Source organism: Oncorhynchus mykiss, chromosome 22 (genome assembly GCF_013265735.2).
Source record: "Oncorhynchus mykiss isolate Arlee chromosome 22, USDA_OmykA_1.1, whole genome shotgun sequence".
Lineage (NCBI taxonomy): Eukaryota > Metazoa > Chordata > Actinopteri > Salmoniformes > Salmonidae > Oncorhynchus > Oncorhynchus mykiss.
In genome coordinates this window covers 43726924-43742980 of record NC_048586.1, presented here as the reverse complement: position 1 = coordinate 43742980, position 16057 = coordinate 43726924, and the positions used below count along the sequence as shown (strand labels likewise).

General features: G+C 42.9%; 1 protein-coding gene across 1 annotated transcript; it reads left to right on the top strand.

Moving 5' to 3' along the window:
• The first annotated feature begins 9311 nt into the window (after positions 1-9311).
• LOC110502134 (trace amine-associated receptor 13c-like) lies at positions 9312-10495 on the top strand. Its single transcript, XM_021580001.2, has one exon. It carries the CDS (start codon positions 9372-9374, stop codon positions 10332-10334), a length of 963 nt encoding a protein of 320 aa, XP_021435676.2. The 5' UTR covers positions 9312-9371; the 3' UTR covers positions 10335-10495.
• Positions 10496-16057: the final 5562 nt, after the last annotated feature.

The following is a 16057-nucleotide window of genomic DNA, read 5'->3' as shown; positions in this document are numbered from 1 at the left end:
GGAGGGGTGGGACTACATGGGAGGGGTGAGACCATATGGGAGGGGTGAGACCATATAGGAGGGGTGGGACGACATGGGAGGGGTGGGACTACATGGGAGGGGTGGGACTACATGGGAGGGGTGGGACTACATGGGAGGGGTGGGACTACATGGGAGGGGTGGCACTAATAATTTATATTTTGTTATTAAAATCATTAACCCATAAGAGAACACATGACCAAAGCAAGGCATGACCCATATAAAATTAAAACAACGTTATTCTTAATGAGAAATATAATCTAATAAACAAATGCTTGCATAACCAAAGACATGAAAACTGGCTCCAACATTGTACATAGCTAGCTATAAAACGTTCATATTGGCACAATATTTATCCCTAAACTACCAACAATAACTATTATATATTGTTATATTCTCAATGACCTTACTGCCAATATGAACGTTTATTACATTGCAAAATACAATGTTGGAGACAGTTTTCATGTTTTTTGTTATGTAAACATTTGTTTATTATGTCCGTTACGTTTATGCTGGGTCAATTAAGGAAGACATCCTCTTCTGCAAACCACTGGAAACCAGGACAACAGGAGTGGATATTGCTTAAGTACTGAAGAGCGTTGTGCCATCACATGGACTTTGATGGTCAAGATGTGTAAATGTATAGCGTGTGTGGCACGCTTACAACGATGACAAAAAAAAATACATTTGAGAGTGCACTGACCCTGGTGCTAGAGGGGGTACGCAGCTGGAGGTTGAATGTTTGATGGGGTACGGGACTATAAAACGTTTGTGAACCACTGGTCTACACTAAAGAATATGAGTTTAGGCATAAGTCATAAGCATGGAAATAAAAATGGTTAATACATGTGACATTTTGGAGAGACTTTTTGGACCCTATAAGGACTGCCTAGGCCATGTTATGGATAAATGTCTAGAAGATAGATTGGTGTAAGATGTCTGCTCCGTTTCTCGGGGTCCATGTTGACAAGATGTTGGTGATTAACTGCAGGGGAATATTGACCAAATGGGATGCAAACTAAAAAAATAATACATTGTGTAAGGTGGATACTTTTGTTTCACAGTATATTTGTTTAAGACTACCAAGAAACACTCTGTGAACCCAGGATTTATCCCACTGCATTAAAAGGCTGTTAAGGGGGTAAACTTCTCTGTTGAAGTCGTAAGTAAAGGGCCCATCTTAAAGAGTACAAAGAACCCTTTTTTTTATATTGACTGAGACATTCCATCCTCGGACATCCTAGGATTCCCCCACCTGAGAACTATTTTTAAAGGTTAAAGGTTAGACAGGTTTAAAACAAATTGTTTCAAAGACACTAGGGGCACCCCCTTGTGTAAATATAGTTAACTTGTGTGTAAAGGACCCTCTAGATGACTAACCATTCAAATATTTATTAAAGATGAAACAGGTTTAAAAGAAACACCAAACAGGCTCTCACACACACCCCAACGGACCAATTTATCTTGTGTAGAGAGAGAGACATAAACAGATCAGGAAGAAAGACAGACGGACGGACGGACAGACGGACGGACGGACAGAGATTTCTTTAAAGGTAAATTATATTTTCTTTTAAAATATTTTTATTGTCTTCTAAATCTTTAGGACAGAAATGCTATTACCATTATTTAAAGTTTACATTGCAATAATACATTATTCCACAAATGTTTTTTACTAAACCTTTATATAAATCATATATATTATTATTAAACAATACTACACTTTAATACCCAATATATGTTTATATGTAGGAAAGACAATTATTAATTTGTTTTGCTCTGTGATCAGGGTTCTCTCTCTCTCTCTCTCTCTGCTTGTAACACCCATAGCTTGTAACCTGACTCCAACCATGCAGACTGGCCTCAGACACAGAGAGAGAGAGAGAGAGAGCTGTCATTTAATGAAGGTAAATACAAATTTCTTTCAAACCTATTTTCTTCTAAATCTTTAGTACAGAAATGCATATATATTACAATTTTAAAAGTTTACTATGCAATATTGAACTAGACATGTTTTTTAAAACTTTTATATTAATCGTACATTTTATTAATAAATACTACACTTTAATACCAATTACATTTTTAAATGCATTAGTATTTTTTTGTAGGAATGACTTATTATTATTAATTTGTTTTGATCCGTCTTATGTCTTGGGGGTAAAAGCTGTTAAGAAGTATTTTGGACGTAGACTTGGCGCTCCGGTACCGTTTGCCGTGCGGTAGCAGAGAGAACAGTCTATGACTAGGGTGGCTGGAGTCAATGACCATTTTTAGGGCCTTCCTCTGACACAGCCTAGTATAGTTGTCCTGGATGGCAGGAAGCTTGGCCCCAGTGATTTACTGGGCCGTATGCACTACCCTCTGTAGTGCATTAAGGTCAGATGCCGAGCAGTTGCCATACCAGGCAGGATGCTCTCGATGGTGCAGCCGTAGAACTTTTTGAGGATCTGAGGACCCATGACAAATTTTTTCAGTCTCCTGAGGGGGGAATAGGCTTTGTCGTGCCCTCTTCACGACTGTCTTGGTGTGTTTGTAACATTATAGTTTGTTTGTGAAGTGGACACTAAGGAACTTGAAACTCAACCTGTTACACTACAGCCCCGTCGATGAGAATGGGCGCATGCTAGTTCCTCATTTTCCTGTAGTCCACAATAATCTCCTTTGTCTTGATCACGTTGAGGGAGAGGTTGTTATCCAGGCACCAACGCCAGGTCTCATCGTTGTCGGTGATTAGGCCTACCACTGTTGTGTCGTCAGCAATCTTAATGATCGTGTTGGAGTCGTGCCTGGCAATGCAGTCATGAGGGTCCCCTGTGTTGAGGATGAACGTGGTGGATGTTTTGTTGACTACCCTTACCACCTGAGGGCGGGCTTTCAGGAAATCCCAGGGTCCCAGGGTCCTTATCTTAGTGATTGTAATGGTTTTCTTCCTGGGAAGGAGAGGAGAACCAAAATGCAGCGTGATTATTTATAAACATCATTAATGAAAGATGAAAACGTGGAAAAAAACGAAACAGTCCTAACTGGTGCAAAACCCAGAGACAGGAACAACCACCCACAAGATACCTAAAGAATATGTCTGCCTAAATATGGTTCCCAATCAGAGACAACGATAAACACCTGCCTCTGATTGAGAACCACTCCAGGCAACCATAGACTTACCTAGAACACTCAACTGAACACAACCCCATAGACTACAATCCCCTAGACAAAACAAGACACATAAATCACCCATGTCACACCCTGGCCTAATCAACATAATAAAGAAAACACAGAATACTAAGACCAGGACGTGACAGTACCCCCCCCTCCTTCCCCCCGAAGGTGCGGACTCCCGGCCTCACACCTAAACCCATAGGGGAGGGTCTGGGTGGGCGTCTATCCATAGTGGCGGCTCTGGCGCGGGACGTGCAACACAGTCTTAGTCCGCTTACTTAGCGTCCCTTGAGTGGCGACCCTCGCCGCCGACCTTGGCCTAGTAACCTTAACAAAGGGCCCCACTGGACTGAGCGACAGCTCTGGACTGAGGTAGCTCGGGACTGAGGGGTAGCTCAAGACTGAGGGGTAGCTCAAGACTGAGGGGTAACTCAAGACTGAGGGGTAACTCAAGACTGAGAGGTAGCTCAGGACTGAGAGGTAGCTCAGGACTGAGAGGTAGCCCAAGACTAAGAGATAAGCTCAGGCAGGTTGACGGCTCTGGCAGATCCTGGCTGAATGGCGGCTCTGGCGGATCCTGGCTGAATGGCGGCTCTGGCGGATCCTGGCTGAATGGCGGCTCTGGCGGATCCTGGCTGAATGGCGGCTCTGGCAGATACTGGCAGACTGGCGGCTCTGGCAGATCCTGGCTGACTGGCGGCTCTGGCAGATCCTGGCTGACTGGCGGCTCTGGCAGATCCTGGCTGACTGGCGGCTCTGGAAGATCCTGGCTGACTGGCGGCTCTGGAAGATCCTGGCTGACTGGCGACTCATGACAGACGGGAGACTCTGGCGGCTCATGACAGACGGGAGACTCTGGCGGCTCATGACAGACGGGAGACTCTGGCGGCTCATGACAGACGGGAGACTCTGGCAGCTCATGACAGACGGGAGACTCTGGCAGCTCATGACAGACGGGAGACTCTGGCAGCTCATGACAGACGGGAGACTCTAGCAGCTCTGGACAGACGGGAGACTCTAGCAGCTCTGGACAGACGGGCAGCTCAGTTGGCGCTGGGCAGACGGGCAGCTCAGGCAGCACCGGACAGGCGGGAGACTCCGGCTGCGCTGGAGAGGAGGAAGGCTCTGGCAGCGCTGGACAGGCGAGGCGCACTGTAGGCCTGGTGCGTGGTGCCGGCACTGGTGGTACTGGGCTGACGACACGCGCCTCAGGGCGAGTGCGGGGAGCTGCCACCGGAGGGCTGGTGTGTGGAGGTGGCACTGGATGGACTGGACCGTGAAGGCGTACTGGAGATCTTGAGAGCAGGGCTGGCACCAACCGCCCTGGCTGGATCTTCACCCTAGCCCGGCAGATGTGGGGAGCTGTGATGTAGCGTACCGGGCTAAGCACGCGTACTGGGGGCACCGAGCGTTCCACTGCATAACACGGTGCCTGACCAGTACCACGCCCGCCACGGTTAGCACTGCTAGGAGCACTGTAGCGCTGAGCTGGCACAGGACGTGCAAGGCTAGGGAGGTGCACAGGAGGTCTGGTGCGTGAGGCTGGCACAATCTTCACCAGACGACTAGCACGCACCTCAGGACGAGTATAGAGAGCTGACCCAGGTGCCATCAAATCCCCAACATGCTCCGTCGGGCGAATGCCGTCTCCTCCAATTTCCCCATTAACTCCTTCACGGTCTCTGCTTCGCTCACCTCCAACACCGGCTCTGGTTTACTCCTTGGCTCCTTATGATAAACAGGGGGAGTTGGCTCAGGTCTGACTCCTGACTCTGCCACACTCTCCCTGTGCCCCCTCCCAATACATTTTTTGGGCTGACTCTCGGGCTTTCATCCGCGTCGCCGTGCTGCCTCCTCAAAGCGCCGCCTCTCCGCTTTGGCTGCCTCCAGCTCTGCCTTTGGGCGGCGATATTCCCCTGGCTGTGCCCAGGGTCCTTTCCCGTCTAGGATCACCTCCCACGTCCAGGAGTCTTGATTCTTCAGCTGCTGTTGCTGCTGCCAGTTACCACGCTGCTTGGTCCTTGGTTGGTGGGTGATTCTGTAACGGTTTTCTTCCTGGGACGGAGAGGAGGACCAAAATGCAGCGTGGTTATTTATAAACATCTTTAATGAAAGATGAAAACGTGAACACTATACAAAATAAGAAAACGTGGAAAAAACGAAACAGTCCTAACTGGTGCAAAACACAGAGACAGGAACAACCACCCACAAGATACCTAAAGAATATGGCTGCCTAAATGTGGTTCCCAATCAGAGACAACGATAAACACCTGCCTCTGATTGAGAACCACTTCAGGCAACCATAGACTTACCTAGAACACTCAACTGAACACAACCCCATAGACTACAAAACCCCTAGACAAAACAAGACACACAAATCACCCATGTCACACCCTGGCCTACCCAACATAATAAAGAAAACACAGAATACTAAGACCAGGGCGTGACAGTGATGAGCTTTGAGGGCACTATGGTGTTGAATGCTGAGCTGTAGTCAATTAATAACATTCTCATGTAGGTGTTCCCTTTGTCCAGGTGGGAAAGGGCAGTGTGGAGTGCAACAGAGATTGCATCATCTGTGGATCTGTTAAATTGAAGTGGGTATAGGTTTTCTGGGATAATGGTGTTGATGTGATTCATAACCAGCCTTTCAAAGCACTTCATGGCTACATACGTGAGTGCTACGGGTTGGTCGTCATTTAGACATTTCACCTGCTGACCACAGTGCTCGCGTCACGTGCAAATGTTACGTTTCCACATAAATGTTATTCAATCATTGTACCCACACTGCTCGCACGCGCCAACCAGTGTCTGTGTTGCCAGGCGCTAAAATAGAAGTTGCTTCTATTTGTGGTTCAGAACGCGCTCTAAGTCCTGCCGCACCCATCTCCTCATTGGGTTATAGAAGGATTCCCACGTGCACATCTCCTCATTGGTTCACCCATGTCTGTGATTGAAAGACGAACTGAAGTTGGTCAGCATCATGGTAATACCAGATGCCAATGGCCATATACAGTCCAAAGAAGAAAAAGCCTGGAAGGAGGAGAGATGACTAGAATCAATTCTGTTGACCATTTTATGTGTGGATTAATTGTCGGAGTGGGGGACCTTGTGCATTTCAGGTAAAATAACAACTCAGTATTTAAATCACAAGACAAATTAGCTAGAAACAACAAGCTAGCTAAATAGGACAAATTAGATAGCAACTGCAAGCTAGCTAGCTAAATTGCCTTATATGTTTAATGCTTTTCAACCTCTCCCCAAATGAATATAATTGGTTCAGAGTTTGTTTTGATATTTCAACCTGCGTGTTGTGATCACTTTTGGTGTGGGGGGGACAAAATCAATTTGCGCACAATAGCGCACCATCGTGCACAGGTGCGACCGGTTTGGGTGTTAGTGTTCTTAAGGACAGGGTTTATGGTGGTCTGCTTGAAACATGTTGGTATTACAGACTCAGTCAGGGACAGGTTGAAAATGTCAGTGAAAACACTTGCCAGTTGGTCAGCGCATGCTCAGAGTACACGTCCTGGTAATCCATATGCCCCTGCGGCCTTGTGAATGTTGACCTGTTCAAAGGTCTTACTCACATCAGCTACGAAGAGTGTGATCACACAGTCATCCGGGACAGCTGATGCTCTCATGCATGCTTGAGTGTTGCTTCTCCAGAAGCGAGCATAGAAGTAATTTAGCTTGTCTGGTAGGCTCGTGTCACTGGGCAGCTCGAAGCTGTGCTTCCCTTTGTAATCTGTAATGGTTTGCAAGCCCTGATTTATCTGACGAGCATCAGAGCCGATTTAGTTTGATTCAATCTTAGTCCTGTATTAACGCTTTGCCTGTTTGATGGTTCGTCAGAGGGCATTGCTGGAATTCTTATAAGCTTCATTGTTAGAGTCCCACACCTTGTAAGCAGCAGCCCTACCCTTTAGCTCAGTGTAAATGTTGTCTGTAATCCATGGCTTCTGGTTGGCGTGTGTACATACAGTCATGATGGGGGCGACGTCCTCAATGCACTTATTAATAAAGCCAGTGACTGATGTGGTGTACTCCTCAATGCCATCAGAAGAATCTCTGAACATATTTCAATCTGTGCTAGCAAAACAGTCCTGTAGTCTAGCATCTGCTTCATCTGACCACTTTTTTATAGACCGAGTAACTGGTGCTTCCTGCTTAAATTTTTGCTTGTAATCAGTAATCAGGAGGGTGGAATTATGGTCAGATTTGCCAAATGGAGGGCGAGGGAGAGCTTTCTACGCGTCTCTGTGTGTGGAGAAAAGTATCTAGAATATTTTTTCCTCTGGTTGCGCATTTATCATGCTGATCGAAATTAGGTAGAACTGATTTAAGTGATTAATTGTATCTCTAATTCTGCTTTTGTGACTCTATCGCTGGGAAAAATGGCTGTGTGTTTTTTTGGGGGATTTGGTGGTGGTCTAACATAAATATATGTTGTGTTTTCGGTGTAAAACATTTTAAAAATCGGACACGATGGGTAGATTAACAAGATGTTTATCCTTCATTTGCTTTATTGGACTTGTTAATGTGGGAAAGTTAAATATTTGTAAAAAAATGGTTTGAATATCTCACGCTGACTTTTCAGCGGAATATTGGGGGGGGGTGGCGCTAGCGGAACCCCTAGCCATAAGTTTAACAGAATGTGGATAAAGTCAAGGGATCTGAATACATTCTGAATGTAGTTGAAGTCGGAAGTTAACATACACTTATGTGTAACGGCTTTCGTCGTCAGATGAGGAAGAGTAGTCGGACCTGTCACGACTCCTACCGAAGGTGGCTCCCCTTCCCGCTCGGGTGGCGCTCGGTGGTCGTAGTCACCGGCCTACTAGCTGCCACTGATTCATCCTCCCCCTCCTTGTCTGTTTATTGGTTACATCTGTTGGGCTTTATTGGCCAGCCGGCCCGCCTGCTCTTTGTGTGGGATTGTTTGTGTGACTAGTGTGCACGTTTGAGGTTAACGTGTTTCTGTTCGTGGGTTTTTGCTGGACTGTTTTAGTCCCCGTGTTTGGGGCATTTGTTTTTTGTGCGCCCTGTGTTTCATGGGGTGGCTTTTGTTCGCCGTTTGTGCATTAAATAGCACTACCCTGAACTCTCTGCTTCCTGTGCCTGACTTCGCACCCACTACACCCAATTCGTTACAGGACCAAAGCGCAGAGTGGTAAGTGTTCATGTTTGTTTATTGAACTGAACACTAATACAAAATAACAAGAGAATAAATGAAACCGAAACAGTCCGTAAGGTGCAAATACTAAACAGAAAATAACTACCCACAAAACCCATGTGGAAAAAAGCTACCTAAGTATGGTTCCCAATCAGAGACAACGATAGACAGCTTTCCCTGATTGAGAACCATACCATGGCCAAAACATAGAAAAAGGACATAAATGCCCACCCAAATCACACCCTGACCAAACCACAATAGAGACATAAAAGCTCTCTACGGTCAGGGCGTGACATTATGTTGGAGTCATTAAAACTTGTTTTTCAACTACTCAACAAATTTCTTGTTAACAAACTATAGTTTTGGCAAAACTGTTAGGACATCTACTTTGTGCATGACACAAGTCATTTTTCCCCACAATTGTTTACAGACAGATTATTTCACTTCTAATTCACTGTATCACAATTCCAGTGGGTCAGAAGTTTACATACACTATATTGACTGTGCCTTTAAACAGCTTGGAAAATTATTTAATGGCTTTAGAAGCTTCTGATAGGCTAATTGACATCATTTGAGTAAATTGGAGGTGTACCTGTGGATGTATTTCAAGGTCTACCTTCAAACCCAGTGCCTCTTTACTTGACATCATGGAAAAATCTAAAGAAATCAGCCAAGACCTCAGAAAAAAGTCTGGTTCATCCATCCACCATAAAAAGCCAGACTACGGTTTGCAACTGCACATGGGGACAAAGATCATACTTTTTGGAGAAATGTCCGATGAAACAAAAATAGAAGGGCCAAAGCAACAAACAATTATGTCATACATTACATCATTGTGTGCTTACTTGTGTATGTGTTTGTGCTTTTGTGTGCAGAGAGACTCCGGGGAGGGGAGTGGCTGTCAGTAACTCAGGGATAAATAGAGGGGCAGAGCTCAGAGTTTGGCAGAAGGCTGACCTGACAGGATCGAGCACAGGACCAAGCAGGAGCAGGAGGACATCAGCATTTAGATTTTGTTTTTCAAATGGAGGAACATGAAGATATTCAATACTGTTTTCAAGACAGAAACTCTTCTTGCAGAAATGCTTTGCTATCGATATCTATCTACATAACACTGTACATCTTCTTCTCATTGATTTCAGCAGTTACAGTATTTTTGAACATACTGGTGATCATCTCCATCTTTCACTTCAAGCAACTCCACACTCCAACCAACCTGCTCATCCTCGCTCTGGCTGCATCAGATCTCCTGATGGGACTGATTGTGATACCAGTAATGACTGTAGCAATAATTGAATCATGCTGGGGTTTTGGGAAATATTTCTGTGCGTTTCTTCTCTACATTACTTGTTTATGTACTTCTTTATCTCTGGGCAGTTTGGTCTTGATATCTATTGACCGCTATGTTGCTGTGTGTTATCCCTTATTGTACCACTCTAAAATAACAATAACAAGAATTATGTGTTGTATATCAATTACCTGGTGTTGTTGTACCATATACAATGCTGCTATTATAAAAGACATTGTAAATGTACAGGTACCCAGTCGGTGTTTGAATGAATGTTTTATTGTCATAGGAATAACCTGGGGAAATATATTTGACTTTGTATTTACAATGGTTGTCCCATGCTCTATTATTATAACACTTTATTTGAAAATCTTTGTGGTGGCCAGATCACAGGCCAGAAAGGTATTTTCAAAAGAGGCTCCCAGTGTGTCTGGTGTTAAAACTGTACAGGCAAATAAGTCTGAGAGAAAAGCAGCAAAAACTCTGTCTATTGTTGTTTTCAACTATTTAATTTGTTGGATTCCATTTCAATTTTCTTTTTTCTTTGTTTCTTTTTCAAGTGACAATTTACTATCATTCATCCTCAGCTTTCTGCCACTTGTTAATTCCTTAATTAATCCAATAATTTATGCTTTCTTTTATCCATGGTTCAAAGTGACTGCTAAACATATTTTAACTCTGAAGTTAAGGTGTTCGTAGTTCCTGTATTTGTATTTCTAAGTTTAAAAAAAAGGTTTGACATAGTTTTGTTATACAATTGTTCTTTCATGTAACAATACACTGACAATACATAGATGAATGTGGTGTTGATACAGAATGATTTGGCTGGATTGGATTGGAATGACTTGAATAAAGTTTAAGAAGGCATAAATTAAAAACAGTTTAAGGCATAAATTAAAAAAGGAGAAGGCATAAGAAGGTAAAAGCTTGTTTTATAAAATACACTGTAGTCATTTTGGGTTGTATTCTCCAAATTCCGTAGCCTGTGGTTGTTCCATGTTATTTAATGATAAATAGTATTTAATTATTCTAAAAGTACATTTTGAGGAAGTCATGAATCATTATATATATTGTCTAACATTACCCTCTAGTGGCTACATAGTGACACAACACCTTTAACAAGTGCAGTGAAGTTGAAATGTTCAATACAGCATGATATTAGACGACGTCCAAGTCTATCTCAATGGTGTAGAGTAGTTGAGGGTAAAATGCAAGAATATGCAATTATGTGTAAGACTTTATAATGTTCAGTAATAAGCCATTTGTATTTACAGTTTGCTCACCATTTATTATTACGCACACATTTGTTAAATATTAATCACCTGGGTATTATGACATTTATAAATAACTACTATATGCAGTAATGATTAAACACAACAGTGGAGGAGACCACAGCAGACACTTCAACCTCAACATACTGGGTATGAACACTACCACTACTCTCACTCCATCACTGCTGCCATGTCAGGGGTCACGCCAGATCAGCTCTCCCTGAAGCTGTTGAGCGTGAATGAATATAGTGATTGGGTAACACACTAAATAATTAATAATGGATAAGTATATCGTTTATTCATAATGTATATATCATTACTTCTTCATCTGTTTTAGCAAGCCAGTTCTTCACACATTTATAAACAGCTTTCATAGTATTTAATGATTTATAAGATCATTCATCAGATGTTTAATAAATATCCTTATAAACCATCTACTAATCATTAGTAAAGTATTTTTCAGTCCCTAATCTAAAGTGAGGACTCTTCAAACTTTCTTAATACTTTATAAATGTTTTGAAAAGTGACCAGTGTAATTTCTCACAAAAAGATGGACATGCTATTGGTAGATATTCCAGCAGTACCTCATGCTCCTTAAGGTCTTAAAATGACATAGAACATATCAATGGTTGAATATTAAGCACATCGAGGATGTTAAAGGAAATATATCAATTTTTTAAATTCAAAAACAGTCACATTGTTGTCGTAGTGTGTAGTAGTAACGTGTTTTGTCTGAAAATGCTGGCATTCGTGTTTGTTGGCAGTGACTTTCAAAACCAAAGTGTGGATTACAGTCACTCATGAGAGCAGTTCATAGAACCCTTACAGGGTAAGGGAACCGATACCCAAATACATAATTTAACTGAACATTATGTTTAAAGGGTTAATTTAATACAAAACAAGTGAAGTTGTCGAAATACTTGACTTCTTCAAATGGGGGGACTAGATACATAAGGTGCATTCATTTTTAAATGGTAAAACAGATATGTATGAAAATACTCTCAAATAAAAGGTGACATTATATAATGTCACCTAATATGAAACAAAAGATTTCCAAGTTTAAAAACAGAGCAGAGTTGCACTGCAGAGTGTTACACCCATTTGTCACTGGTTAAATCAACGTTGTTTATTTTATTTATTTTGCATTTTACCCCCTTTTCTCCCCAATTTCATGGTATCCAATTGTTAGTAACTACTATCTTGTCTCATCGCTACAACTCCCGTACGGGCTCGGGAGAGACAAAGGTTGAAAGTCATGCGTCCTCCGATACACAACTCACAGCGCGCATCCAACCCGGTAGCCAGCCGCACCAATGTGTTGGAGGAAACACTGTGCAACCTTGGTTATCGTGCACTGTACCCGGCCCGCCACAGGAGTCGCTGGTGTGTGTTGAGAAAAGGATATCCCTACCGGCCAAGCCCTCCCTATCCCGGACGACGCTCGGCCAATTGTGTGACGCCCCACGGACCTCCTGGTCGCAGCCGGTTACGACAGAGCCTGGGCGCTAACCCAGAGTCTCTGGTGGCACAGCTGGCGCTGCAGTACAGCACCCTTAACCACTGTGCCACCCGGGAGGCCATCATGTAGTTTATTTTTTAACCAACATGGAGTAGAAGTCTGTGCCCAGTGGGCAGAGATTGTTTTCTGTATGTAGTGGCCATTGGATGGCAGTATAATTCACAATATCTTGACTCATGTGGAAGAGAATTTTGTCTGTTCTATAAAGTCAATTTCTATCTGAACTTTCTGTGTAAGGTGTAAAGTGTGTCTGTAACAAACTGAGAAGAGGCTATCTGTCCGAATAATACCAAAGCCTTTTATTTACAGGAGACTCAATGAAATAAAGGTTTTATTATGGGTGATGAAAAAAATATGCACAAAACATTTCAAATCAAACTTTCCTTCAATTTTCTCCACGTACCACCCACACTCTTCAAGTTAACCCTAACAGTCCTGAGGCTCCAGCAAAAAAATGGTCTGCAGGACCATGGTTGGTGCCGTTCAGTCCCTCGTTGAGCTGCAATGGGCACTCTCCCCATGGAGGAAGTTTGCCAAGTAGCCCTGTGGAGGGATTATTCAAATTTCTTAATTTTCATCTCTATGTATAGTCCACCTCCCAACTGATTGTGCCATGGTTGCTGCTTCAAGTTTCAGCAGCACAAAGCTGTCATGGAAGTTACTTGAATCTGGCTCATTGTGAAGTCAATAACTCTGATAAAAATCCCTCGTCACGGGCAATGAAACATGTTGTTTTGTGGCCTTCAGAGAGGCAAATATCAAAGGTGTGAGTGTGATGAAAATGATCTCAGAGCAGACAGTGGCAACCCATGTGGTTACTGTGGCGTAGGCTAGTGTATAAGGAAAGTAGCCTACTTTAACTCCTTAACGCAAGAAGACGGGGTAAATTGTCTAGAACGGAACAAATTATGTAGAAAATTCTGCAAAACGGTGAATGTAAACTAAGGACAAAACATGCTGCCCTTCCTCGTGCCCACTAAAAATCCACACAACCCTCCCCCAAAGCAAACATTTTTTAGACCCCTCCCCAAGTCATTTTCGAACTCACTAATTGTGCTGTCAATTGAAGTTTGTATCTGAAACTTTTGGCAGGAATCATTTCAAATGTTGGGTCTTGAATGTATGGTGGTACCAAGCACACAAAAACAGAATTGAACATTTTATGAGATAATTATCAAGTTAATAAAAAATAATGATCACGTTAATACAAGATAATTATCACTTTAATATGTGATCCTGAAATGATCTCATATTAACTTCTTAAATGTTAATTCCCCAATATAGGGGACTTTCATTTTCATTTTGATTCTGTATTTAATAGTCACATGTACAGGGTTGCAGGATTGGAGGGTACAGTGAAAATCACAGGCTCTGAGCTTGAACATGCAGGACTGAGTTAAATAAAATAATGAAAATGGTAACAAATTAACAATAGAATTTAAATGTCATTATAAATGTCCATTGGGTTGGAGGCAGAGGAAAAACTGTTGAGGAAGTGGGGGAGCAGCATGACCATTGAGCGAGAGTGGCAACCAAGTTAAAGAAAAAAACATTAACAACTGCAACAGTGATGAATGTCGTTGGGGTGGGGCAGAGGTCCCTGATGATTTTCTTGGCCTCCCTACGACACCTGGTGTTGTACAGTGGCTTGTGAAATTATTCACCCCCTTGGCATTTTTTGTTGCCTTACAACCTGGAAATAAAATTCCTTTTCGGGGGATTTGTATCATTTGATTTAAACAACATGCCTACCACTTTGAAGATACAAAATATTTTCTTGTGAAACAAACAAGAAATAATGCCCAAAAAATAGAAAACTTGGTTGTTTGAGATAATTAAGTTGACGGCACACGTCAAATGTATGATATATGACCCTATGGTCACTCGTTAGAGGGTCTGCTAATTTATGCATATATTGAATCTATTCCTATGAAGTTTGAACATTTGAAAGAGAATGGCCCCACACCCCCTATTGTATTGCCCTTAGGGTTGTTGTCTATGAAGCAGGAATGTATGGGAGGGGGATTGTGTGTGTGTGTGTGTGTGTGTGTGTGGGTGTCTCTGCATGGGGTGTTAGAAACAAGGTCCCTTCGCATTGTGTACATTTCAAGCTTTCAACAACAATAAAACAAACATTTAAATAATGTTTCTCAGCCTAACACACTGTTGAGTTTCCTATTTAGTTATCTTTATATGTACATGCACCAAGCTTCCAGGTGGCTCCAGCCTATGGATGTCCGGTGCATGTACACCGGGGGGATTTTGAAAGAGGGAGATTAATTAATTAATAGGGGTTAAGAAAGATCCTTAAGGTCATTTCAGATTCAGGTTTAGGGTGTAATAAGCATGCCCCGGAGAAAAATGCTTTCGGAAAAGCAGTGTGCGTGTGCGTGCTGGCGTGTGCTGGAGTGTGCTGGCGTTTGCTGGCGTGTGCTGGCGTGTGCTGGCGTGTGCTGGCGTGTGCTGGCGTGTGCGTGTTTCAAAAACAAAAAGGGTAGGGGGTGTGTGTTCAACAATGCCCAGGCATCTGCAGTCACGGCCCTCTCTCTCTCTGCAGGGGTTGTTTGAAACCAAGGTTTGCACTATCTTGCAAACGGTATGTACAGATAACTGCCTACCCCCCACCAAAAAGTGTGACGGCGTCTCTTAAAATGGGGACTTTCGATTCATTGACACATATGCCTTTTCAAATCCTAATTTCTCACCCCCAGAGGATGTGGGGGCTAAAAAGTCATTCAGACCCCAGAAAGAATACACTATATCTAGACCGACCCCCGGGGTTAAACATTGATATTTCTAATCAGCGCAGGGTGCCCCCACCCCGGTCTATAAATTTACATCGGACACCCCCAAGGTGCTAACCCTGAGGATGTAGGAAATCAAAAGGGCCTCGTCTTACTGTCTCGACGCCCCTCCTGTTGTTTGAAATCACTACCTTTGTAATCTAAACCAAATATACAGGGTGTTGCATACAGGATATCGCCCGAAAAAACGTCAACCCATACCCTGTAAACTCCTTTGGTACCATCTCTCCTTTTGAGCCAAGACCGCAAACGAGTTTGCGCCTACAAACCCACAGGCCAACAGGCCAGGACAGATAAAAAGCTCATCCGTGAATCCCTCCTAATGGCACTTTCTGAAGGTGAGTTAGTGAATATAATATATTTTAAGATTTGGAGTCTGGGAATTGTTTGAATATTATTTGAATATTAAACAGGAGTTATATGTGTTTTATGCCGATGACATACATTTTTTAAATGTCAAATGCCCATATTCTTGTCATTTAAAAAAGGTATATATATCGTATAACATGTTAATATTATCTAACGTCCGCAGGATATCAAACATTAGGACAACTGCACCCGTGGATAAATGCTATGGAACAGCCGTCGTTAGAATGGAATTCCTAGGAGCAACAGGAGGACACAGAATGCTACGATATATCTACTGTATGCATTTTTTATGATAAAATGTACAACAGACATCCGAATCCCCTACACCCCTGGAGGACATGGTCGAAACGGAAGGGGTACCCCGGAACATGAGGTGTAAAACAATGAATTCGACATGAGGTGTAAAACAATGAATTCGGCATGAGGTGTAAAACAATGAATTCGGCATGAGGTGTAAAA